This window comes from Mytilus californianus, unplaced genomic scaffold (genome assembly GCF_021869535.1).
Source record: "Mytilus californianus isolate M0D057914Y unplaced genomic scaffold, xbMytCali1.0.p SCAF_8, whole genome shotgun sequence".
Classification (NCBI taxonomy): Eukaryota; Metazoa; Mollusca; class Bivalvia; order Mytilida; family Mytilidae; genus Mytilus; species Mytilus californianus.
In genome coordinates this window covers 19,926,719-19,954,693 of record NW_026262734.1, presented here as the reverse complement: position 1 = coordinate 19,954,693, position 27,975 = coordinate 19,926,719, and the positions used below count along the sequence as shown (strand labels likewise).

The 27,975-nt window shown below is 32.4% G+C and overlaps 2 protein-coding genes across 2 annotated transcripts; one reads left to right on the top strand and one right to left on the bottom strand.

Moving 5' to 3' along the window:
• Window positions 1-1,946: 1,946 nt before the first annotated feature.
• Window positions 1,947-10,518, bottom strand: LOC127710943 (carbonic anhydrase 2-like). Its single transcript, XM_052216900.1, has 8 exons — window positions 10,386-10,518; window positions 8,226-8,255; window positions 7,722-7,892; window positions 6,848-6,996; window positions 5,755-5,847; window positions 4,938-5,001; window positions 3,712-3,869; window positions 1,947-2,844 (listed from the first exon to the last, which is right to left on the bottom strand). Exons 1-8 carry the CDS (start codon window positions 10,441-10,443, stop codon window positions 2,557-2,559), a joined length of 1,011 nt encoding a protein of 336 aa, XP_052072860.1. The 5' UTR covers window positions 10,444-10,518; the 3' UTR covers window positions 1,947-2,556.
• Window positions 10,519-22,103: 11,585 nt separating this feature from the next.
• On the top strand, window positions 22,104-27,557 carry LOC127710936 (zinc finger protein 99-like). The gene is made up of 2 exons (XM_052216891.1): window positions 22,104-22,186; window positions 24,524-27,557. The coding sequence occupies exon 2, from the start codon at window positions 24,643-24,645 to the stop codon at window positions 26,701-26,703; it is 2,061 nt and encodes a 686-aa protein (XP_052072851.1). The 5' UTR covers window positions 22,104-22,186; window positions 24,524-24,642; the 3' UTR covers window positions 26,704-27,557.
• The last annotated feature ends 418 nt before the right edge of the window (window positions 27,558-27,975 follow it).

Below are 27,975 nucleotides of genomic sequence, written 5' to 3'. Positions count from 1 at the left end.
GATTATCAAGTCGTCGATTTTCAGACCGTGCAAATGTGCTCCTTTACCAATTATTCTTTACCAGAACACTGATTCGTGTATACCTTAGTAAAGTAAGTCACTGGAAGCTCGTCAAACATTGAAATAAACATAGTTTTAGAGCTTAAAATATTGGAAGCATCTGAGCACCGCTAGATTGTCGTTGCTTTTGACTATAATACAAGTGAATGAACAGTCGGAATAGGCCTGGCTGTTCGTAGGCCATACTGTGTTAGACTAAAAGTGTTTTTCCCGTCTAACTACAGACTTTGCTTTATTGAATAAATCTAAATTAATCGTTGTTATTCATTTTTTTCCTGAATCTCCTATTCAATTAAGAAGCAAAATATATCTTTGTCAAAATTATAAGAATGTTGCTCCATGAAATGCTTAGCTTCTGCGGACTTTGTTAAAATTTCAAAATTTCATAATTACAGTATAGAACAACTAATTCGGGCCCGGTTAGAAAGAAAGAAGTACATATTTTAAACAAAATAGCTCCTACGCATAGCTATAACTTTGTCAATAAGTAAAATATCTAGAAACAATTTGGTATCAAATGAAAGCATAAGGACATTGGATCACTGTAGAACCCTTGTTGGTTGTTTATTTCGAATAATAAAAAAAAATATATGAAATTATGATAGGAGGGCACATTTGCCCTGTTGTTCAGATCAAAAGTACCTACTTTTGTACTACCAAACTTCCGGGAACCAGTGTGCTCTAATATGTAATTAGGGGTAATATATGTTGAATTTTATAGTACGAGTCAGGATAAGGTATAATTTAGTAGTGACATGAAATGACTGCCACTTTATTTGAACTTAAGACAAAGTAGTCATTAATGCTTGAAAAAGCAATGGGGCTATGAATTAGTGATTTTATTCCTTATGCATGGACAATAAATTAGGATCAGAGTTAAAGTACTATCTTTCTTTTACAAGGCGCCAAATTGTGGATTTGGCGTGAATTATGTGGATTTCGTTAAGTTCTTGTCTTGGTTTTTGATAAGGTCTAGGTTTTATACTTCAAGTCAAACGTAGAGCAAGCTAAAGGGTGAAAGTTTTGTTGTTAAAACTTATAAATGGGCAACATCGGTGTATCAAATAATCCAATCCTTAGATCAATAATGAAGACGAAAGATAAGGTGATTACGTCTGTTTATCCTGGTCTCCCAACTAGATGTAAATCATTGAGACATTCATAGAGCGAACGGATATAAAAGCAAAGAAGAGTGATACCAGTTTCCATGCGCACGACACTAGTCTTGTTCATTTTATTACCTTCATTCCCAATGCTCAAAATTAAAGGTTTGGAAAACCATCGTGCTGATGGTATCCCCGGGAACTAATAGTTTACCAGCAGTACGAACAATCCAGTGGTATGAGGGTCTGGAAGGGGTTTACAGAATAATGGACAAAACGTGCAGAATAAAGAGCAAAATAAAATAAATAATAGGGAAAAATAAGCACAAAAATAAAGAAAACAAAATAATTGATTGCTGAAATATTAATAATGGAGAATAGGGCCAAAAATAAACAAACAATAAACAAAAATTGTTTAAAAAGTTAAAGAGTAAAGAAATGAAGGACCCCCTACCAGACCCTCTGGTATTAATAATGATATAGATTTTAAGGAGCTCAAAACTCATTCATAAAATAAAATGTCGTAATAAAGACATGTGCAATAATATTTTCCGTGAATGGAAATAACCAATTAAGGAGAAATGAAATTAATATATTTTTAAGGGCTTGTGTAGTGTACTTGTTCTGCAATTTCGGGGTCCAAATAATGGTTCTTATCATACCTTCTCCTTTCTATTTTCAAGCATTTATGATCTGTTCTGTTAAACTTGCTTTCATTTCTTTCAAAGCATAGATAAGTGAAATAAATTGACTGATGTCAAGTTCCAATATCTAAAACATGACTATGAAAAATACTTTTATTAAAATTTTAGTAAAAAATAGACGTGACAAAATACATTGAACACTTTAAACAAATTTAATTTGATTTCTTATCAACTGGAGTCTGCATGTACTACATGAAATGCATTTCAATTATTGATGTCAACTTTGAATTCTTTGTCTTTTCCTTAATATATGCATGAATTCTTTGTATACAGTCTACATTTAATTATAAAAATATATATTTTTTTGCATTTCCCACATCATCTTAGCACTAAATATGCACAGTCATCATGTTGTGATAAACCTTTGGTGTAACTACTATGACATTTCAAAACATAAACAAAACAATGCTTTACATGCTTTAATCTAGTAATGAAAAGTAAAAAGCACTTTAGAGTAAAAAAAAGGTAAAATGGAAGAGTCAATAATACAGTATCACAGTCAGGCTTCTCAATGGTTTTCTCTAGATCTTATCTCTTTTTTGATTAAAAGCAACAACTAATGATAAATGTCACATATATTATGCTTATTTAGTTAAATGAAAAATATCATTGAACATATTCAATATCAATAGATGTAATTAGTCTCTGGATTTCATTGTATAAGATTTTGTTATATATAAATTTCCTATCTAGTGACCACATGTAAAACCACTGGTCAACATACTTATAAAAATTAAAAACAGAGATAAATTTGGGATGATTGCATTGTTTGTATCGTCATGTGAGTGCTTACAGACAACGTTTATAGATTGAACAGTGTGTGGAGATGGTGCTTGGGTAGAAGACTTCTCAGTAAGAAAACTTGAATAAACGTTTCTTCCATTCAGCTGTTGAATGGGCCTAAAATCATCAACCAGCTTTTCTTCGTGAGTATCGTTTACCGTTGTCTTCTTTATTTTATTTCTAAACTCATCCATCTAAAATTAGAACAAAAACATTCCTGAATGAAATTATACTCAAATTCTAATACAATTGTTGGTATATACATAATGTACTTGCATTGGCTACTGTTCGTCGTCAAATTAATGGAAGCAGTACTAGTTCTGACAGTTCCTGTCGTCAAAAGAGGCATTATCACACCTACTCCTTTCTATATTTTTTCATTAAACACTTAAAAGGGGATCAATTATTCTCTATTCTGCTATTTCACAATACAACTTGGAACAAACACGGGTTTATTAGCAGTAATTTTCTTCATATTCAGTTTATTTATCTCTTCTTAAATTGGACATCACAATATAATTTTATTCAATCATAATTGTATGATTTTGGTTAATTTGTTTGTATTTTTTTAATAATACAATTTATTTAGCAACTGAACATGTAGTTCCAGGAATGTGTTCCAATTCCTCAAAATCTTGCTAACTTCAAGTGTGGCTGGTCGTTGGTTCGACCCTCGGCTGCGTCAAACAAAAACATGGTATTTTTTGTTTTTACACTAACCATGCAGCATTTAGGAGTAAGAGCAAAAACTGGTCAGAGTAAGAACATGCCTTACTGTCGACTTTTACCATGTGAATTAGCACATTGAGTATCTGGTTCAGTATGTCTGTCTAGTACAAAGTAATGATTATTTTCATATCACAATATCTTGATCTTGTCCTGAATATGCGTGTAATATTTGACACTGGACGTAAAACAAACGAATTCATTACCATCACTAATGTTTGTAGTTTACATTTAATTTTTCTTAGCCATTTGGATTCAAATTCCTTAAGTTAAAACGTGTTTTAATATAAATTTTACTATTATATAATAAAACAATACAATGATAGATGTAGTACCTGCTCATTAGAAATTGTTATTGGTTGTGTAAAAACAGTCCAAACAACACTCTCATAACATGGAGGTGTAGTGAGACTTCCTCTGTATCTATAATAGTGTATTAAATCTATGGGTACCAGTCGCTCCATCACTACTGGCGGGATTTCGGCAGTGTCATCTACAAAATATAGCATGAGGAATCAAAACTCAATGTTATATTCCCATGAAAATATGACAGTGGGATTTACATTACTATGTATTTTCGATTATTCAGTAAATTAGCTACAAATAGAACCTTGGAGGGGGGTCTTTATTTGTTTAAGAAAAATATATGTAGTATTTTTTTTATCATGAAACAAATGTACCGACATGGTTTAAATAATAAGAAAAAGCCTTATTGCTGCAATAAAAGATAAAATCGTGTTTAATTATGCATCATGTATGTATATTTGAAACAGTATTATATACATGTACAGGTAAATTAGACGTTCTACTTTTTCCTTTGACTAATCGAAGGTGTTGTTGAAAACACATATTAGTTGACGTGTGACGTCACAGAGTCAAGTTAAGCTGCAGTGTTGCAATTCAGTTGTTCTTCTTGATTATGTTTTCGGAGCTTTGGGCGACACCGATGTGAATATAAATGCTGATTATCATGACAACTAAAATGTCATATAAAGGACGTTGGAGATGCATTGTATATATATATCACAACAATGTATTTGTCTTTAGAAATTCTCACAAAGTCAAAATAAATAGAGTTTAAAAAATGCCGTATCTTTAGCTCATCAAGCGTTTAAAAAAAAAAGCATACAAGAGACATATCTTTCGCTACAATAAGTTATTGAATATTCACAATGCCCGAAGACAGAAATGTACAAAATTATCACGCTTTCCGCGCGAACGAACAGTTAGATTTCATCTATACATGCACCTTAGATTATATTTTGTTTTGCCTCTAGCATCACACGCAATTGTTCAGACGTTTTTTAAGTTCGTTATAGTTCGTCTCCCACATTTTGTCAGTGGGTCGTACAAAAGAACAAGTGCTTTTATCTTAAAATCTTATATTTGAAATAGATGAACAAATTCAACTCAGTACTTGTATCTATTTTCAATTGGGAAGGAGCCACTGCCAGTGTAGTATTTTCCTTTAATTTGTTTTTATATTTACTAGTTATCAATTTCAAAAAAATGACTTAGGCAGCTGTAAAACACATCGATCTCAAATGGGTTTTCTAATTACCTTTATGTGCAACGTTTTCAAGGTAGTTAAATACTTCTGCAAAGTGTATGTTATGTGGTCCAATCTGAAATTGTAAAAAGAGTATGTCAAGTAAGAAATAACACAAATAATTCATGCGCAAAGCCTTCAATGCCATGCAACAAAGAGGGTCAATTCAGCGGAGACAGGGTTTGTGGGACTTGAAGAAAACATTGAAGAATACGTGTGAATTGTAAAACATATGTTAATCCGTTATAATTATCAATTTAATGTGATACTTTATGAGACAAATATTTACGAATTGAAAAAAAACAAAACAAAAACAAAACAAAACTACATTACCGCCATTTGAATTTGTAGTGACATTGATTATATAAACTTAAGGTGAAAAAAAAACACCATAAAGAAGTATCAAACAAATTGAGTAAATGCGCTTTTCAAATATTTTTGCATTTGATTCCATTTTGCTTATGAGTACGTACGTATTAACAAGACTTAGTTTTCTTTTGAAAATGAGTTGTTATGTATAACGTTGTTGCCTTAGTTGGCCAATACGATGTGTTTGCGTCTCAACAAATGAGAGACATGTTTTCATGGTCGAAGATGTTTTAAGACTCAATAAGATCCGTCTAATCTGAAAATTTACAGATTGTGTACGATTCTTTATTTTATTGTCTATTGTGCTCTGTTTTTTAAACCCCACCTCGAGCCTCACATTAGCAGTACCACTAAATATTGAAAAAACCATGGTTAATACTCATATTCATTTCAAACTTGCCAAGATTTACCTGAAACCATGGTTAATACTCATATTCATTTCAAACTTGCCAAGATTTACCTGAAAGAAAAATCCCAAGACCAAAAGACCATCTGGTTTATCAATAGCATCTTCGATCTTCTGGAACCTATCCGAGTAATGGACTATATGCATCTGAAATATTGTTAATTTCATAAAAGTTATATTTTGTTACAAGTACAGTTATTATGGCAGATACTATACACAAATTAATATCATTATATAATGTAAATTTTAAAGTGTAGAAAAAAAATGTAAATTAATACGCAAAATTTGTTGCACTTCAAGCATTTTCCTGGATAAATATTCATTCAAACTTCAAAGTATGGTCAAATATAAAGTGACTGCCGAGCAAATCTGAAAATCAGTAGTACAAAACAAAGTTATAGGCCTGATAAAGTATCAATGATTAATTTTCCTAAATAACAAATCTGAGAATTCTGTAAGGTTCGTCAAACAGGAAGTTATTGCAGATTATAACAAAATATTGACTGCTGTACCCCCATTTTTGACAGGTTTACCTATTATGTCTGTTTGTTTTGTTCACACATTGTTTTCAATATAATGGAATTGTACGCGACTGTCTTACAAGTGAGACGTTTAACTAGCTATAAAACAAGGTTTAATCCACCATTTTCTACATGAGGAAATGCCTGTACCAAGTCAGGAATATGACAGTTGTTTTCCATTCGTTTGATGTGTTTGAGCTTTTAATTTTACCATTTGGGACTTTTCGATTTGAATTTTCCTTGGAGTTCGGTATTTTTGTTATTTTACTTTTTGCCATGCAGATCTGAAACTCAACATTATAAAACAAAGACGAAAGATACCAAGGGGACGTTCAAACTCATAATTTGAAAACAAACTGACAATGCTATGGCAAAAAAACGTAAACACGACAAAAAGACAAAAGTCTACAACACACAACGTATAAATTTAAGACTAAACAACACGGACCTTGACAAAACCATGGGGTATCTCGGCTGATATCGCAGGATAAATGAAGGAGTTGAACTTTAGTATTGCATTTTTTTCTTGCATGGTGTTGTGGGTTTGCCTATTGTGTTTCAATTTAGTCTTATTTTCTAAACTGCACTTTGAAGCAGTATATGAAATTATAATATAAAGCACCGACCTCCATCGGGTAATGGTGGTTGTCAATAACATGTTCAGAGCCTTTGGTATTGTCTGCTCCCCAATGGAAATGAAATTGTACAGGCTTGTATCCACCAGTCACTCCACCTCCATGTGTTCTCAATGACGTATCCACAATGTCTACTTGAACTAAAACAACAGACATTTATTATGTGAAATTGTACAAATAGGTACAGCATACATGTATTCCAGAAATGTAAGCGTATTTTTTTTTTTTGGTTCTTTTGGGTGTGGGGAAGTTTGTTTTTACAAGTCATTTGAAATCGATAATAGTTGATTTAATATAAAATTAAAGGATATTTCATACACTTAGTTGAAACTATATACAATAAACGATAGAAATCAATCAACAAAAAGAACGTTACAATTGTTTCTCAAATTGAAGTAGAATTTACATCAAAAGTTCCCCTTGGTATTCAGCGACAACTTCAGGTTTAAACATATATGTATATGTAAGATTACGTGCAAGATTTTGTTTTCAACTCGTGCGTATTAATTCGATATATTTTTTAATCTTTAGAGAGCGTTTAGCCAGAACTCAAAACCTACTCTAGTATGGTCACGATGAGAAAGAGTGACAGCATAAAAAATTAGCATTCTAATTTAGTCGAGGGTTGATATGGTGTTGTGTATCTTAATTATGTGCTTAATTATAAAGTTAACGTTTTTTTTTTCGCTTTACATGACGTTATGCAGATTTTGCGGTTTTTGTAAAGCCTGTGCAACCGTGACTGGTATCGGATTGTCAATGCTTGTATTACACGTACAATTTACTTATATTTACAACTAAGTACATGTATATAATAACATAATAATATTTCCACATCACAGTCATATTTAAATGAATGTCTCACCAGTGTGTCCATTGTTTTTCATTGTCATGTTTGCATCCACCAGTTCAGAAAATCCCTTGAATCCAAACTGCAGCAGGCTGACGTCATATGTTGCTTTTTTCGTTTCAATGGCAACAGGTGATTGCATCACTCCAGCACAATCTGGATACTCTTCATGCCAGTGGGAGGGACCTGATTGGTGAAATATTACCATAGATTTTATAAACATTCAAAAATTATACTCATAAATTTTGTTTGGTGAAAGGAGATTATACAAACTAAGATTATAAAGTTTATTTTGCTCTTTATCAATCTAAATTTTACATGTATCTTATTTTTACCCAAGTTTATCTTTAATCAATGTCGTATAGTTTAGAAAAAAGAAAAATAATATCCTTAAGTAATATATCAACGTAAAAATAAGAATCTTCAAAGTTCCATATTTGTATATTTTGATTCAAGATGAAAAGTAAGATATTTTCAATTTGATAGTATAGTAAATGATAATCATTTATATAAACTCACCATGGATTCCAGTGTATTCCCAAACAGAACCTACAAGGATAGAATATCAATGAAAAACTGAGAACGATCTGTTATTTCATTTTAGAATCATGTTGAAGGTTCACTACAAAACTAAGGAGATGTGTAATGATTGCCAATGAGACAACTATCCACCAAAGTTTAAAGTAGATGTAAGCAATTATATGCAACCGTACGGCCTTCAACAATGAGAGAAACCCATACCGTATAGTCGGCTATAAAAGGCCCCAAAATGAAAAAGGCTTCTTAAAGAAGCAATTTTCTTAACTTCAGAATAATCTTATTATAGTTTTTCTTTTATTTTTCCAAAATGCTTAGTAGAATGCAAGCTTATTGTACTCTCATTAATTTCTTATTAATCTTTCGGATTAAACGGCCTCTTGTTCGGAGATGTGTGCATATTTAAACATCCCGCACAACCGACGGGTTTTACTGATTGTCGGGACAAGTTCAGGGATGACTATACTTCTATACAGATACCATCTTAAAAGCAAAGAATGAACAAAGGATCTGTATATTTCAATCACACTGTAATACTACTTGGGGTTATTTAACGACCTTGACTACCCATGAGGGTCTCGCACGGTCGGTCAGACTTGTATTGCAATTATTTTTAGAGAAAACAGAACATGTCAAAAATTTCGATATATATATATATACATGATATATCTAATAGTTACCATCAACAGAAACGTATCTATTAATATTTCTCTACACCAAAGTTGTTATATTGTCTTCGTCATGTTAATTGACGTATTCCCAACATCACAATAAAACTCTCCTTCAATACTATACTACATGTAATTGATCAAGTTGAAAGAGTTCTGATGAGTAGATTAAATTCCATACCTGTACACGTAGCACCAGCATTTACAACTGTGAAATCCAAGCTTAAAATAAATCCAAGAGAATACAATTTAAGCCTATTCACAGTCGTGTGCATAGTGAAACAGTGTACATGACGACTAGTTAAATTTCTTTAATGAGAGACAATCGTCAAAATGTAAATTCCTCAAATTAATTTATGGGGACTGTCGTATCATGATGGCAACTTATGGTTTAGTATACATGTCCTTAAAAACTTTAAGATATATACTGTGATTAAAACATGTATTATGAAATGAAATGTTTAGATCTAAATTAAATGATTAATTCATGCATTTTCCGATTTTATTTGCAAATGTGCATGCACATATCATGTGCATATCCGGACGCCGTCATAAATTATAGTAAAGATAGTCGGAAAGTCATGTTATTTAAAATCAAGTTATTATAAAGGAAAATTGTTGTACCGTATTTCTTTATGTAAATTACTATTAAATATTAACCAAACGTATGAAGTTAAACATATAATAATAGTTAATATCTATCTGGATTATTAAATATGTAAATTATGTTAAATATATATATATGATCTCTTATGAAGGGAAAGAGAAATACCAATTATATTAAAATTTAAAAAAAAAAACAAAAAAAAAACAAACACGGCGTTATGCAATGTTCAAGTATAGAAAGTGCAAATTAATAAACGGCGAACTTCATTTGACAAGTTTTCTTAATGTACATTGGTTAAAGCAAAATTGAAGCACCACTCATAGGGTGCACGATGAATTCAGTAATAGTGACCAAACAGTATTAAAAAAGTCTGAAAATTAAGGCTCCGAATATATGTCTTTTAGGAAGTGGGGCATGAAGCATATTTAAAAAAAAATGTTCAATTCTAAATTTTTTTCGAAAAATAATTTGTTTCAGGAGGAAAGTGAATAAAAATAAAGTTTGTTTCAAAATAAGTCAAAACAGGTTCATGTGTGTTACTGAAGAAAAAAATGTTGTGTTTTAATAAAGGTTGAATAAAATAGTGTTTATCCCGAGAAAATGTAGACTGTTTGAATGGTTTACTCCTTTTGTTTTTTTTGTCTTTCTAAAATCAAATAAATAGTACTTCGATCAAGATTTTTTAAAAATAATGACAAAAACAAATTAAACTAATAGTATTCGATTCATTAATTCACCAAATTAACATAAAAACTGTCATTTAATTATGTTAGAATGTATATGCAATCAGTTAGCAGGTTATAAATTTTCAATTCAATAGTATGCATTGCTTAAAATTTTCAAAAAGATCAAATGTTAAATGCTTACCGGTACCACAGAAAGCCACTAGTGGCAATGAGATAAACAAACTAGCGAAAACAAACATCCTAATGCAGTAGACTTACAAAGCTAAAGAACCCAAAAGTGAAGTGTAAGATGTATTTATACTGTCCTTAAAAGTTAAGACATACGGTGGTTACGGATGGAATACTTACCAGGTAGCCAGAGGACTTTATAATTTAATCAGATGTTACTCTGCATAAAGTAGTTACGACATAATTTATCAGATCGTTTAAAAGGACATTCTGTTTCAATAATAGTACTTCATCAAATATGCATGAGTCTTCGTATATCAAGTACGTTGTAGACCATAGCAGATATCATATTTAACAAAAGGTGACGATAATAACATGATGCAAACTGTGGGTACATAATAAATCAACGATTGTGTTCAGACAGTTTTAAAACTTGGGCTCAGTAATTTGAAGAAGAGAAGTCGTCTAACATATTTTAAAAGACGTTAACCAATTTAATCATCGTATGAAAATATGGAACACGTCTAGGCCTTGAATAAGTCATTAATTACATCTCTTTATTCTATACAAATGCTTCATCATGCTTTCGTCAATTATACAAAAATGTTTTAACAGATTTTTTAATTCTTTTTAACGAAATGAGTTTGTTATAACGAATTTTTGAGATCGTTGATGACAAATCTAAAATTTGTAAATAAAATCTGTAGTTTAGAAATGAAGTTTATAACTCGTAATTATAATTTTCAGATTTGGGAATATAGAAATTCAAAGTCTGTAATGAAATGTTCCAATCTGCTATTTTGTTTTATTCATTTCGAATCTATTTGGTATTTACGTCACATTTTTCTTAAATTTATCTATCTCAATTTTACATTTTTGATAGCGATTAATATAGTTACGTTATCAAAAAAAACATTTTGAACTTTGTTTTACATAGTAAATAGCAATAATTAAAAGTCATTAATATTTTTTTTTTAATCTGTACGAAACGACTTCAAAATCAGCAATATAAAAATAAGGAGATGCGACATGAGCACCAATGAGACATCTATACGAACTTCAACAATTAGCAAAACTCATTTAAACCGTATAGTAAGTTAGAAAAGGCTTCGGCACGACAAAATGTAAAAGAATTTAAACTGAGAGAAAACTAACCGCTTTATTTATGCAAAAAAACAGTGAACCAAAAACAAATGACGGACAGCAACCAACGACAACCACTGCAATACAGGCTCTTGACTTAGGAAAGGCACATATGAAATATGGAAGAGTTAACCATATTCGTGAGAGCTCAACCCTCTTCTTAACCTGGGACAGTGGCGTAACAGCATAACATATAAATAACATACTGTAAAATTAGTTTGAAAAGCCTCGACTCATCATTTTGTGATATCAATTATAGTTTTCAAGATAATACCACAAAACGCAAAAATTAAGGACAATATCTCCTAAATAGAGCTGATTGACAATGTTTATCATGTTGGTATATTGCATGTCTTGGTTTGCTGATCATTTGTGCTGTGTACAGTTTCTCACTATCTATATACTAGTAATAGCTGCAAAGTCACAATAATGGATATACATTTTAATGTAGGGGCAACGCTTTCTATATAAGGAATAGAACAACCAATTCAAAGTCCCATTGTTTTCTATGTTAAAAATTTGCAAGTTCAAGCATTCGTGGGTTTTTCTCATTGTTGAAGGCCGTACGGTTGCCTATAATTGCTTACATCAACTTCATTTGAACTTTGGTGGATAGTTGTCTCATTTGCAATCATACTACATCTCCTTATTTGTATATGAGTAACTTGTCTTAAGTTCAAACAAAGTGGTAGTCATTTCATGTCAAAACTATGCCTTATCCTCACTTGGGTTGGAAATTCACATTAGTTTTGTAGCACAAAAAAAATAGGTACTTCTTTTCTGAACATCAAGGAAAATATGCCCCCTTATTTTAATTATTATTTTTTCTTCTAATTCATAAGACACTTTTAATGAGGATTCTACAGTGATCCAAATTCGTCAATCTTTCATTACATATATACAAACATTACCCAAATGTTTTTAAAAATGTACTTATTGACAAGGTTACAGATATGAGTAGGAACTATCCTGTTTTGTACTACTCTCTTCGTATGTTCTTCCAAAACGGTTTCTATACTCATAAGGCATCCATAAATAATTTCGGTCATGACAACTTATTAGATTTTCTCTTACTAATCTGTTTTGCTTTTTGAAGATAATTATATAAAAACACAAAAACTGGGTACAAGTGACCTCCCTTTATACGTTTTGCTTTTGCCATCGGTGTTTGACTCATTTTTTCCTATCCTCTTACAGCGAATTACAGATCCTGAGCGGTCGGTAGCCAGGATGTCTGAGGGGGTTATATCGGGTCATGGTGCATCTGTCTTTAATGCGGCGTTCACACAGTTCCGATTATGGCTTCCGTTTGAGATCAGACAGCGCTGGGACACAAAAGGTGAAAAAGACGGATTACTATCCTGAATGATCTGGAATGTCTGTTCATTGTCTGAACGCAGTCGAATACGTTCGTAGCAGATTCTTAAGGATCGGGAATGGGCCAGAGAGGTTGGCCAAGCACCCCGACAGTTAGGTGCGTCCCGTAACATTCGGGAAAACTTAGCAGATTTTGTCTAGTCGGATTAAAACAGTGACTATGTCGTGACAGATTCTGCGATATCGGATCAAAATCGTAACAATGTTCTGTGTTTTCTGGACGGTGTCCTGTAGAACAAGCATGATCTGGAGAAATTTGACATTGCTGTTTTTTTGCCGATTGAGTCCAGATTGCATTCAGATCTTGCCGAATGCGAGCCGTCTTTGCCGAAACCGTTCCTGAACAGTTCTGTTATTAATACGAAATTCGGCAATTACAGAACACAATACGATTAAGTCCATACAAAGCCGTTTGCAATGCGGTACAGCAGACTGTGATAGGATTGTGTTCAGACAATACCTGATCATCCCGAATATGGTAACAGTTTTCTAACGGATATCTACCGTCAGCGTCGGTTCACTGTCTGGTCACTGTCAGATCTTTGTCGGATCACAGATCGGGACGCTGTCGGGACATATTCGATCGTTTTTAACCATGCGAAAGATACAAATCGGATTAGAATCGGATTGAGAAGGGGATAATCGAGACAAATTCGGCTGGAAACGGCTGAATAAGGACGCTTCCTGAACAATATCTGATTGTTGTCGTTATTAAATAATTGTTTTTACAAATCTTAATTAAAGTTTGAATTCCCAGCCACGATTCACAGAATCTTCATCAGACTTTTGACAAATTTTAATCGGGAATGGTCTTGTCAAGGACGGCTGTAAAAACCGTGAATGTATGACCCCAGCTTAAAGGCGAAATTTCAATCTGAATCTCGACTTTAATAAAATTGAGAATGGAAATGGGGAATATTTCAAAGAGACAACAACCCGACCAAAGAGCAGACAACATTAAATAGTCTTTATTTGTAGTTTTGTTTTAAAATGCTACTGTTTTGCCTTTTAAAGCTACATTGTAGTTCCAACTGATATGCGAGGGGAAATATGTCTTGTAATATAGGAGTGAATATATATATATATATATATCTTTCACATATGGAATGCATACTCAGTTTCAATTTGTAAATCGTACACTGTCTGAAACTGTATACGGTTTTTGTAATTTTTTATTTAAAGTTTATATTTGATATAATACAAAAGCAAATATCTTTGTTTAGACATAATATATAAACCATTAAATGTTTCGCCTAGAGGAAAATAATTAGTGTAAATATGTGCATGTACATGATCATTAGCACTACTGATTTTGCAGTCCGTACATAGATGATCTGTTATCGTATATATTAATCAAGTTTGAAATCGATTATAATCTCTTAAAATACAATGTTTACAGATTAAAGATAAACAACATTCCAAACGTAACATTCCTCTTTCTGTTAGCCTACAATGCCACATGTTATTCTACCCTTTTATTTAATTAGGTGTCTCTTTTTTATCCTCTGTTCTTTTAATTTTAAAAATGTTGGATTTTTAAAAGAACTTGAACACCAAATTTAAAGAAACCTATAAAGTGCCTAATTATATTTCAATAAATAGTAAAAAAAAAAATATTAGGAAGGCTGACATATGAATGTTGCATAAATCAAAGGAGTTTTGTTCACGTATTGGAAAATATCCTGTTTAAATATATTCATCTACAAAAACCTGTGTTACCGAAACCCATGTGCACGACAAGTCTTTCTGAATTCACCATCACCATGAACGCTCGACACCAAACTTTTGGATAGTCGATGCTATAAAATTTTCAAAGCATAAAGGCTACCTAAAATACACATTTAAAATCTATATTGTCATAATAAACTTGGGACAAACACTAAATTTTCAATTTATACTTTTCCTCTATGTTAAATATCGTATGGGAAAATTATAAATTTGGTTTATTTTTACCTTTCTCTCTTTTCTTTGATGTTAATATAAGTTTCTTTTTTATGATATAAAAACACTGATTTTCTAAAGATAGCAGATAACCTATGAAATATTTTGCCGAGAGGAAAATAGATCAAGAAACACAAAAACTGCTGAATAAAGAATTCGTAAAAGCTTATATGTTACCAGGTCATATTCAAAATTTGCAAATAGAGTTTTTTTCCCTTATTGTTATAAAAGCTTTGTCATTTTTCATGTCCTTCTTATAAACACCCCATTCTGGTAGCTACTACTGTCTTGCCATAATAATAATTCTTAAAATAAAGTTATTCGCACCAGCTATTGTCTTGTGTGGCCAATGGACAACAGTGGTAAATTATCATGCACTGTTCATAAAAAGGGGGATATGTTCCATTGTACCAGTTACTTAATTAATATATTTTAAAATTATGTTCCGACCGGGTACCGTATGTAGGTTATATACTCTAAACATCTGTCTTATGTTCTGAGATCTGTTTCCCAATCTAATTGAAATATATATCAATCTATGATTTCGTTATCCTTATATATACGAGCACGTGAGTTAAGATGGATCTGAATTTGAATCAAATTGTTCTGTTTCCTGTGGCATACATCTTACTACAATTGATCAATACTATAAGAATAGTTCCAAATGTGTTCTTTAAGTAATAAAGATAAAGTCGAGTCAGAAAGAACCGCTTTTGATGACGTTCGGTTGCCTTTGGATTCTGTATGTGAATGGCATCCCAATTTACAAGGCTTGAGTCATATGCAATATAATTGGGATTATATTTGCTTGCTCTTTTTGTCCAGTGTGCAACTCTTTAACATCGTTTTAGGTCGTTCAGGAACTGTAAAGATGAAGAACAGTAAAAAGCTCTGTTCCAATGACACTATTGTAATTTTTGTAATACGTCATAGGTGTTTTGTTTCATGTACATTTATCCTATACCTTATCCTTTCAAGTCAATTTCTAATTTTTTGTGAGCTTAGGTGAAGGTCTCGTGGTAGCATGCTGGCAACGAGGGCGTGAGGTTTTCGGTTCGTTCAAAGACTAAAACATTGTAACTAAAAAAGTATATTTATTGCTTCTCTGCTAAGCATGCATGTGGCATTTGGAAGTAACAGCAAATAGATGATTCAGAGGTTTTTATATATAAACAGATGACATATGCACAATCTATTTATTTTGTTGTTGTATTGGTTACAAAGGAATTATCATTGAATCGCTGTACACGGATATAAACTAAATTATTATTACATTCATTGTATGAACAGCATATTCAGTGTATCGTTTAACTGAGCCCTATTTTGTTATTAATGTTTCCAAACTTATTTTCAGCGGGATACTCTGAAATGAAAATTGTTCTAAATGAAACGGCGACAATACAGTACTGTTGACAGGTCTCCGCGATCATTTTCATGTTGTGCTTGTTGCTATTATTCTACGCTAAGGAAATTATCAGACCCTTGTTTGTTGTTACTTAGCGCAATTCAAAAGAGGAAACTAACGGCTTGAGTAATGCTTAATTATAAAAATTCGTAAGGGTTCCGCGGAACCCAGTGTCTCGCCTACTTTTTCTGTTAATCGCAGGCTCAACAAAAATGAGGAAGTAAACCAATAAAAATATTCCTCTTGATACTATCTTTTGATTGTAAGAAGCTTCTGTCCAAGTTTGGTAAAAATCCAGGATAGTTTATGAATCTAATAAATGTTTAAAAACTTTAACTGCAGACTGAATGTAATGTTAACTGGAAGAAAACAAAATTTCCTTCTAGATACTAGCATTTGATCATAAACAAGCTTCTGTCCAAGTTTGGTACAAATCCAAAATAGTATAAGAAAGTTATTAAAATTTTAAAAACTTTAACCACAGAGTGAATATGTTGTTTCCTGGCAGAAAATCTAAGTCCATTTAAAAGTAAAATACGGAAAAAATGGATTTATTTTTTTACAAAATTTACTTCTAGATGCTATCTTATGATCATAAACAAGCTTCTGTCCAAGTTTGGTACAAACCTAGGATAGTTTAAGAAAGTTATTAAAATTTCAAAAACTTTAACCACAGAGTGAATATTTGTGGACGCCGCCGACGACGACGACGACGACGACGACGCCGATGACGACGGAATGTAGGATCGCTATGTCTCGCTTTGTCGACTAAAGTCGAAGGCTCGACAAAAACTAAGAAATGAAAAACAAATACGACAGACAGCAATCAACGACAACCACTGATTTACAGGCTCTAGACTGGGAACAACACAAGTATGTGTCGGAATGGAACTTTTTGTGAGCGTTACCTAATATGATGTCCTTGCTCGAGGGTTAATGCTTACAAGGAAGTTTTTTAACCAAGTGACAAAGTTGAGGTCACCCCCCCCCCCCCTTTCCCAATAAAAAAAAACAAACAAACAAAAAACAAAAAAAACGTTCCCCGATGTAACGGGGGAGGGGTCACTGAAACCGCCTGAATCTTTCTCTTTAGTTTGATATCAAATAACAAAGTTGACATATGGTATGTTAACCTTAACCAGATCATAGCCAAACCAATTTGTATCAATTTTCGTTTTAAAATGAAATTCCCGCTAGTCATCAATGATAGTTTAACCTTGCCAAATTCAAATATGAAAATCTACATTATTGATAAAATCGGGTATAAAAACCGAGCTTAATATAGTCAATTATTTCTATTTAAGGTTCAATAAAGTCATTACCCAGCAATGTCCTATCAGAATATGGATCATTTAAGATAATGAAGCTTTTATGTCTGACACTCACCTTCATTACAATATAGTATTTCACCTGTACCGACCTCTACAGTCACGAGGTCATTTTTTTCTCCTGATATTTAGTATTGTGTTCCGTCGCCTATTCTTTTAATGAGATTTTTTTTATACTTTTGATCTTTCAAATAAGAAGAGTATTATTTATAAATAAAGACAGTCGAACATTTTTTTTTAAATGATAATTTACTGCTGGTATTCTATTACTGAAGTTTTTTTTCCCAATGGCATGTAATTTAATAGGGACAATTATATATTTGAGCGTTCGCTGTGACTTTGCTTATATTTTGTCTTTGTCAAATGACGTACTGGAATATAATGTAGAATGTAAGTCCACGTGATTGATAAAATCAAACATTAAAACCAGTCTAATTGTAGACATTTAAAAGTTTGATACATACCTTCAATCATTTATATCCCATATCAGTTTACGTGCAAGAGAACTATACTCGTGTTGCAATGTACTATGTGATAATGAAACTTTCAGCCCACGGATTCTCCTATTAGAAAAGTTTTAATCATTTATATGACTCGTGTAAGGTTTAACAATTCAAAATTTCAAAATGGTTTAGCCTGGGAGAACATGTTTTTGTATTAGTTGAATTGAACGTTTTCAGTAATTGCGAGTACTATTACGTCGGTAATTTTGTCCTTTTGTTTTGTTTTTTGTTTTGTGCCGATCTGATGTAAGCCCTTTCCGACTGAATTTACAGTCCGTTGTTATATACCACTGTCCTGGATGAAGGTGATAATTGCAAAGAGTTAAGTATAACCCCGTCACTTTCCGTGTACGTGCATTTTTCATGTCAGGATCCTGATGAGAGTGTACACCAGTAGGTTTTCGTTGGTTACTGTCTTTCATACTGTTTTCCGTTCATTGTTTTGGCATGCATCAGGCCGTTACATGTTTTTGTCGTGCTTGACCCTTTAAATTATAGCTAATTACTATTCAGTATGGGTTTTGCCCATTGTTGAAAGCCTGTACGTTTACCTGTAATGGTTAACTTTTTTCCTTTGATCAAAGGCCAGTGGTCTTGTTGACAATAATAAAAACATCTTCCTGTTTGTAATCTATATTGATGGATTTTTTTTATTTTGAAAATCAAGAATAAAATTTTCAAAATAGTTAGATAAAAAATTTCCAAATGGAGAGTTGTAGTAAACGCTATTGAAACAGTAACCAACCAACATGAGTGAAAAAAGACATCAGTTCAGGTACATGTTACCATACATTATGGAATGCATTCGACGATGGACAAATGACATCTACGTTCTAAAAATAAGAATATCTGATAGGATAGCCAATGAGACAACTTTCCACCAGAGGCCAAGTGACAAGTCTTTCTAGTGTTTTGATGATTTTCTATTCCCGTGCTTTTATTTTGTCGACATGTATTATTCAAATAGTGTTTACCAACTGAAATTGAGTTATAGTAAGAGAAGACGGAAATAAAGTTGAAAATCAAAATAAAATCTAAAGTCAGACAAAACTTGTTTTCTGAGAAACTTTTGCGTGAAACAGAAATAAAGAATAAAAATAACAAGTTCTAATGGTTTCACCACAAAATTCGTTTGGATAGATGTTAGTACATTTGTTCAAAGATCGATACATTTGGGATATGGGAAGGGTCAAATGTCGGTTATTAAGAGGCAGGGAGGGATTACATGTATTCCAAAAGAAGTTCAACCAAAACAATTCCTTAAATATGGCACTGGACGTTAAGCAACCAAAAGTCAATCATTCAAGATTGAGGAGACTCTGAGGAGAGAGAACAGAAATGGACGTGAAACTTGCTCAGTTTTCCTTGGCATTAACGTTTAGATTATCATATTCAACTGTATAGTTAAGGAAGTAACATATAAAATAACTAATCTATTAAAGATATAATTAGATGAAATGGATTGACTCTTCGCTCAGCAAGCAAACTAGATCGAGGGTCTGGATCGATGGGGTTTACAGAAAAGAGAATATTGGGCAACAAGTGCAGAATAAAAGGCCTTTGAATAGAGAAAAATTGGCAAAATAATAAAGAATAGAGAATAATAGGATGCTTAAATAATTATACTCTCCTAAATGACAGAACTTGTAGGTAGTCGTTGTTACTCTGGAGATGTGGAGGATGAATAGTATACACCTATTGACTGATTATGAGGGTAATAGCAAGTTTGTTGTCCCTGAAATACCAACTATTGCTCGAAGCGAAACCGAGCGCAATAGTAATTATCAAAGGGACAACAAACTTGCTATTACCCTCATAGCCAGTCATTAAGTGTTTTATTATACCGAAAAAAAAACAACTTTCTAAAAAGTCTACATACACTATCTGAAAGAAAAAAAAGTCACATAAACTTGCACAAGATGAACTATAAGTTTTTTTATAGTCCGTATGGTATTTGTAAATATTTTATTTTGTAAAAATTCCCGTGCATATAATAAACAATAGCTAAAGTATTATTATATATTACCGTACACCAAATTAAAGCAATCACAGTTTATGAAGACGACGATATATAGATTAATATTATACATTTATTATGTTTTAGATCTTAAAATATATGGCGTAGATTTTCTTTTTCTTTTTTATTGCTTCTTGAAAGTGATATATTAATTTGAAATTACGACGAAAGACACAAACAGATTATACCGTTTACGATATCAGAGTTTAACGTTGCCAAGCGCACAAATGCAAGCAGAATAGTTAATGACGTCATTATTGTCCAATGAAAAATAAGTATGAAAAAGTACAGGAAATATAAAACTATTGACCGGGGTAATAGTCCTTGAAACTATTGACTGGCAAATAGTCTGTGGAATGAAATAACACACATATTTCATTCTTTTTTATACAGAAAAACAAACTGAGGTATAATAACACTTTGTATTTCAATGTGTTAAGTTTGATGATGACCGCATTCATTTATTTCAAGAAATAATTAAAAGTTGCCCTAATTTTCTAAATCTTAACTCAAGGGATAAACTGATATGACTTATGAACACAGAAGATAATAAAATCGAGAATGGAAACGGGGAGTGTGTCAAAGAGACAACAACCCGACCAAAGTGCAGAAAACAGCTCAAGGCCACCAATGGGTCTTCAACACAGCGAGAAAATCCCGCACCCAGAGGCTGGTTTCAGCTGGCCCTAAACAATATTGATTACTAGTTCAAAGAAAATGGACGTCATACTAAATTCCAAAACATATAAATGAACCAAAATAAAAATAAAAAACATACAAGACTAACAAAGGCCAGAGGTTCCTGACTTGGGACAGGCGCAAAAATGCGGCGGGGTTAAACATGTTTTGTGAGATCTCAACCCTCCCCCTATATTATTACCTCTAGCCAATGTGGAATAAACAAACACATAGCAATACGCACAGTAAAACTCAGTTCATAAGAAGTCCGAGTCCGATGTTAGAATAGGTAACAGAAGAAACTAAGCAAAATGACAATGCTCAACATAGATTAACAAAGGACTAAGTATTAGCAGATACTTACCTGCCAGCTCCAGACAATTCTCACTGCTGCTAGTAAATTTATTTCTAAAAATTGTTAATGGTGTGGCTTTCTTGTCTGCTTCATACACGAGGAGGACTGTGTGTATAAGACAGCTCATTGAGCACCGCCCCTTGGTGTCTGTTGCAGTAGGGAACCTACACTATTCTCTAAACCTATTACTGCAGTATATGTTATTTGCTGTGAATAAACTTGAACTTTTGTTTCGTTGTTTGTATCTGCATAAGATACGAAGAGGTTTGTTAGAGCTCTTAAGCTCACAATCCTAGAGCATCGTCCCTTGGTATCTGTTGCAGCTAAACAATCAAAGATATATACATTAGCAAATACAGAAAATAGAAGAAAAAAAATAAAGTAAAAATAAAATAAAATGAAAATAACTGCAAATAAAATCAATTGAGTGGACATTTGCCACATCTCTGGAGTAGCAACCCTTTAATATCAATATTTTAGGTGTATTATATGAATCACGGTTATGCACAATACTGTTTGTTGTAAATATTATATTTGTTATACATGTATGAGGGGCCTGATGGGTTATTTTCGTTCTTCGTGATCGGCGCATTTTCGCTATCGTGATCCGTTTTTCTACAGATTTTTTTTTTTATTTTCGTGATCCGTGATCATGGAAATTTATTTTCTGTGAATCGTGATTGACAAAAAAATCAACTCGTGAATCGTGATGAGACCCCCCCATCAGGCCCCTCATGTATGTGTATGCCCCACTTGGGACCTAATTTGGAAAACAAAATATCTTTATCTTTATCTTTATTAAGAATAGAGAATAATGGTCTAAAATAAATAAAGAAATAAAGACCCCCCCCCCCATTCCAGACCCTCACACTAACGCTCGTTTGTTTCCGCTAGTTCTAAGGTTCCGCTACCGATGGTAGCTTTAGAATATCTTAAATTTCGCCCAATAGAAAGGCGTCTTATTTTCCAACCATAGTGTCAAAAATTAGGACGATTTAAAGAAATAGTCATAGTGAATTTGCTTCAACTATTACACAGACAAAGCTACCTATTAAATGATAGACGAGGTGAGCTTTAATACAGCGACACGATAGCAAAATATTAAAAGAAGATCATCCTATCTCCGAGTGTATTTTAGTTTTTTCTAACTTCTGTATAATAACTCAAAAAGCATAACAATGATGCTTATCTAAAAAGTAAATATATGATTTAATCTGTAAATTTTATTACATTTAGTATCAGCAGACCAAAATAATCTAAACTGCCCGAGGTAAAAAAATCATAAAAATTCTAAACTTCCCATGTAAAAAGTCATAATACTGTAAACTTCCCATGTAAAAAGTCATAATACTGTAAACTTCCCATGTAAAAAGTCATAATACTGTAAACTTCCCATGTAAAAGTCATAATACTGTAAACTTCCCATGTAAAAAGTCATAACAACTTTAAAAGTTCCTAATGTAAAGAGTGTATTTAATGTTGTGGTGTTATGATTGTTAATTTTCATTATTTTTTGGTGGTGGAACTGCTCGACATACGAAAGTATGGGTACCCTATAAAGGGTGTAAAGATCCAGAGAAGAAGAAGATGCACGTTCCAACAAAGTGGATTTGTTAAATACTTATATCTGAAAAAGTAATATAAAACTTGCATTAAGAAGAGGGGTTACACAAGGCCACACTTAAAAATATTTTGGTTTGCCCAAACCCTACCCAAAGGTAGAGACAGAGGGTAGGTAGGTAGGCATTTTCTTTATCTTTTTTCGCCAAAGAGAAATTGAAGCGTCAGATGTTTTAAAGTCTTTATGTTTTTCATATCAGCACAATAAAAGATTTTGAGTAGGCAGATATTTTCTGGGTAGGTAGGGTTAGGGCAAACAAATAAATTCTTTTATATGGCCCAAGCATAATGAAAGCATATTAACTGAGCACTTTTATTAAACTATTAATTTGCCTGTAGAACAGCCACAATAAGACAAATTCAAGGACAATAGACCACTTTCGAGTTCGTTGCATTTTCGTCAAAAAATTTGGTTTTAGTGAACATCATTCGTGCGTTTAGGGACATCGTCATTTCCTTCCCACGTTGAGCGAGCGGTTGACGAAATATAATGCTGTATTGCACAAATTATTCGGCAAATCAAATTCTTATAATTTATAATCAGCACTGCTATCAAAAGGGAATTGTGATTAAGTAACTACGGAACAAACATTATTTCTAGTTTATCCTTTATAATGACGATCACGAAGACGCTTGATGAACTTTAGTACTGCTGGGATACAGGCGATCCCCTCTATCTGGTAAGTGACGTCATAAAGGCGTGCATAATTGATGAACTTTTCCGGTGAAGGACATAACTCGAAAGTGGTCTATTGAACTGAAAAAAAGTTGTTTTAGTCCTGAAATAAATATATCTGTACCTGCCTTTCTCAAAATATCCATGGTGTTTTTAAGCACAAGTGGCCCGGATGTATATCTGATACATTGCATACTAGTAACTACTGTTTTAAAAAAATGTAATTTACTATGGTTTTTAATGATATATGTTCCCTGATGCACAAAAAACATTTGCTCTTGGTTTATTCACCCAGGGTTTTTTTACCGGCAAAGTTATTCAACCCTCATTATAACTAAACATACATCTTTATTATTAAATGGTATCCATGGTATCAGTATTTGATTTTATATACTGATGTAAATACAATATTTTTTAACAGATTTACCAACAACATCAAAACTTCTAAGACAAGACATTTACATGATTAAAATACAACTAAATTACTAAAAATAAGAATAGACGGATGAGTTTCTTGACTTGGGATAATTTAGATAATTATGATGCCTTGACGGGCTATTCTAACTTCGCTTTGACTCCTTGAAAGGCTATTTAATTATTTTGCTTTGACACCTTCCTGCAACAATCAGAAATTTATAAAAGTAAAATAAAAGGGAATAGCTCCCCAAACAACATGATTATCAGAACTAGACTTGAGACAGCACATGGGCATGTGTTGAGTTTAAAACAGTTTCTAACCATATAAAAATGCTTAGCACAAGATGCTGTATCTATCTTGAAAATTTTAGAAAAATCTGTCAACCTGTTTTGGGCGAGTTATTGCACCTTAAATGTCAATTTTTACTGGTTCATTTTGTAAAGTTTTTGGCTGTTACATGTATCTTAAAAACTGTAGGAGCTAGGTTACATAACATGCAAAAGTGTAAAATGCAAAAATTATCAGGAAGACAAAACACAACTAGTCTGTGCAATTAAAGGTCCTCATTAGCAGACTGGCACTTTTTTACCAGTTCAGTCCTACAGACTCGAGTGAGCCTCTTGTATTCTTTATACATTTTGTACTTACCTAATACTTTTTTGATTATTTGCATTAATTTCTTAATTTCAGCTGATTATTATTAGTGGATTGGATCTAGAAAATTTTTAAGTGAAGGATGACTATTACTTTAACAATGTTTAATTGACAGTCCAAGGAAACAAAGACCAAGGGTGTGTAAAGACATTGATATGGAAGATTCCAAGTTGTATTTGTTCGAAGGTAAAAGAGAAATTGAGATGTGTTATATTGAAAAAGAGGTTGAAATGGAAGATTCCAAGTTAGGTTCATTTGAAGTTAATAGAGAGACTGACAGCTCTGAGACTGAATGTAATATGTTAATGTTGAGTGATTTTAACAATCAAAACAATACTAACCATAGTGCCCATGTGAATATGAAAATAGAAAATGATGATTTGGTTGACTTTGTACATGTTACAGCAAATGAGAGTTTCTACATGAAGGAGACAGAATTTAATACAGATTTGCCTGTTAATGCTGTGAAAGATAACCAGACCATGATAAATAGGTCAGAAAATAATGGTGAAGCATTCAACTGGGACAAAATATCTAAGTTAAGTTCCTCCAATGACACAGAAGAGAAAAACAAACAGACCAGGATGAAGTGTTATAAATATAAATTCGGTAAAAAGGAATTTTCTTTTAAGTCTCCAATCATTTCAGTGGATAAAAGCTTAACAATGTTGTATGGTGGTATACATTTAAATAATACCTCCCCAGAAAATCAAGAGTCAAAGGAAAAGCAAGGTGTAGAGAATAATGCACATGTTAACATAAATGAAAGTTTTAACATAAAAGATAGAGAATTAAATATGGATTTGCTTGTTAATTCTGAGATAGAAAATAAGTCAGAAAATAACGGTAAAACATTCAACTATGACAACATATCTAAGTTAATTTCCTCCAATGACACAGAAGAGGTAAACAAGCAAACTAAGATGAAGTGTTATAAATATAAATTCGGTGAAAAGGAATTTTCTTTTAAGTCTCCAGTCGTTTCAGTGGATAAAAACTTACCAATGTTGTATATGTTGTATGGTGGTAAACATTCAAATACTACTTCCCCAGAAGATCAAGCATTCAAGGAAAGGCAAGGTATGGAGAATAATGCATATATGGATTCCTACAAATCGGAATTAGAAAACATTAAAAAGCTAAACAAAAGTGAAGCTGAAAAGCCTGTTTCTGTGGTTTCATCCAGTCATGATCACCCAGTCTGTTGTCAGGAGTCACTGAGTGAAGAGAATGAAAACACAAACATGATTTCATACAAATGCAAATTTTGCAAAAAAGACTCTTTTTCAAAATCTTCATTAAGAAGTCATATTAAATTACACAAAGAAAGTGAAGGCTTCGTTTCTTATCTTCCTAAACAACCATGTGTAGATTTGATAAAATCCGATGAGAACAAGGATCAAATAATTGGAAAAGTTTACAACTGTTTTCTTTGTAAAAAGGAATTTACAATTGAATCGTCAATGATCAGACACATTGAATTGCACAAGGAAAAAAGACAACATAAATGCAAGATATGTGGTAAAGGATTTAAACGAAAACATCAACTACAGAAACATGAAGTGATTCACACCGATTGTAAACCCTTTAAGTGTGATTCATGTCAGACAAGTTTTAAAAACGCTCGTGAATTAAGGCAACATATTCGAAACCCTCAAAAAGAAATATTCGATTGCTCTGAGTGTGGGGAAAGCTTTAATACCTATGATGCCCTCAGAAGGCATGAGAATGTTCATTCTAGATTGTCATCATTTTCATGTCATATTTGTGGAAAAAAGGTTTCTCATTCTAACAAGGAGCGGCATTTAAAATTACACGACAGTAAAAAACATTACAGATGTGCCAAGTGTGGTATAAAGTTTACTTTTAAATGCCACTACTCGAGACATTTGTTAAATCACTCAGAAACTAAACCATATAAATGTCACTTTGATATTTGTGATAAAACCTTTAAATCAAAACCTGAATTGAAGAAACATTTAAGACTTCAACATCAAAAGTTTATGAATTTTAGTTTTTGTCATCCATGTGGCAAAGCTTTTAAATACCGCAGCCAACTTCTAATACATGAAAATATGCACAGGCAAGATAAAGGTTTTACATGTGACATATGTGGAAAGAAGTTTTCTTATAAAAATTCCATGATAAAACATCAACAAATTCATTTTGAAGAAAAGCCTTTTGAATGTGCACCAAGGAATGTGAAAAAAATCTAATGATCATGATGATACTGGTCAGTAATTTAAAGGAACAATTACGAACTCATTCATATATCTACCAATTTATATGTGAAATATATGAGGAAGGTGCTTAAAAGATTTTTATACATTCCATAGCCATAACCTATGCATACACACACACAACTCAGTCCTCATGTCTGTGACACTTGTGGATAAGGGTTTGTAACGAGACATCATCTAAATCAACACGTTAAATAACACACTGAGGATTAGATTTAAGTCATTCTTTACTAAAACTCTTTTACACAGACATGAAAAGCACACAGCATTTGCACATTGAGCTGAAAACACTCATGACCCTTATTTTGTGTGGCAAATTAAAGGATTCCATAGAAGTAGTAATTTCAAGAAACACAAATACTGGCATGAACAGAAGCTGTAGAGGGAGTAATTCAACTATGTTCAGTGTGGTAACTTGTTTCTATATACAATCATGACAATGTAGGCATGAGGCATGAACTAACATATAGAGAGGAGACGAAGAGTCATTTCTGTGAAATTTTTGGACATAGATTTCATTTAAAAAAGTGATCTTCAAAAACATGTCAGATCAAATAATGAGATCAACCATTTGTTTGTGAGTCGTGATTGTGGTGCACGTTTTAACATGTTTAAACGAGGGGGTAAACCTAAAAAATCATAAACTTTCTCATTCTGGGGAAAAGCCACATTGATGTACAATACATGTATGTACTAAACAGTTTATCAAGAAATACAAATATGTACTATAGATCAACATATGAAATCACATAATATGTGAAAAAGTTCTGATATATTCAATATCTCATACTACATGTATTAAACATGTTGAAGGGACATAAACATTTCTTTAAACATGTTAAAACATAAAAATTTGAAAGTTGTGATATGTTGATAAACATTTTGTGACTTGTTCTATGGATTATCTTTAAAAAAATGTCCAACTTGAATTTCTATGGATAATGATTATCCTGTCAGTTAACACATTAGGATAAGTTATGTCCCTTTGGTATCTTTTTATCTCTCCTTGAAGGGAGGTTTATACTTCACAACTATCATGACTACCATGACTATTAATGTTTAATTAAAGAGTCAATTTCATAAAAATCTATTGAAAGAAAACAATCTTTTTTCTTGAATATATTCAATGGTAATGTACATTTATATTGTCATTTACTGTGTATTAAAAAAACTTTTGTAGGGAAAATATATATGGTGAAAGCTGTGTATGCCACATCTAGAATGTACAAGTTGTATATAAAAATAAGA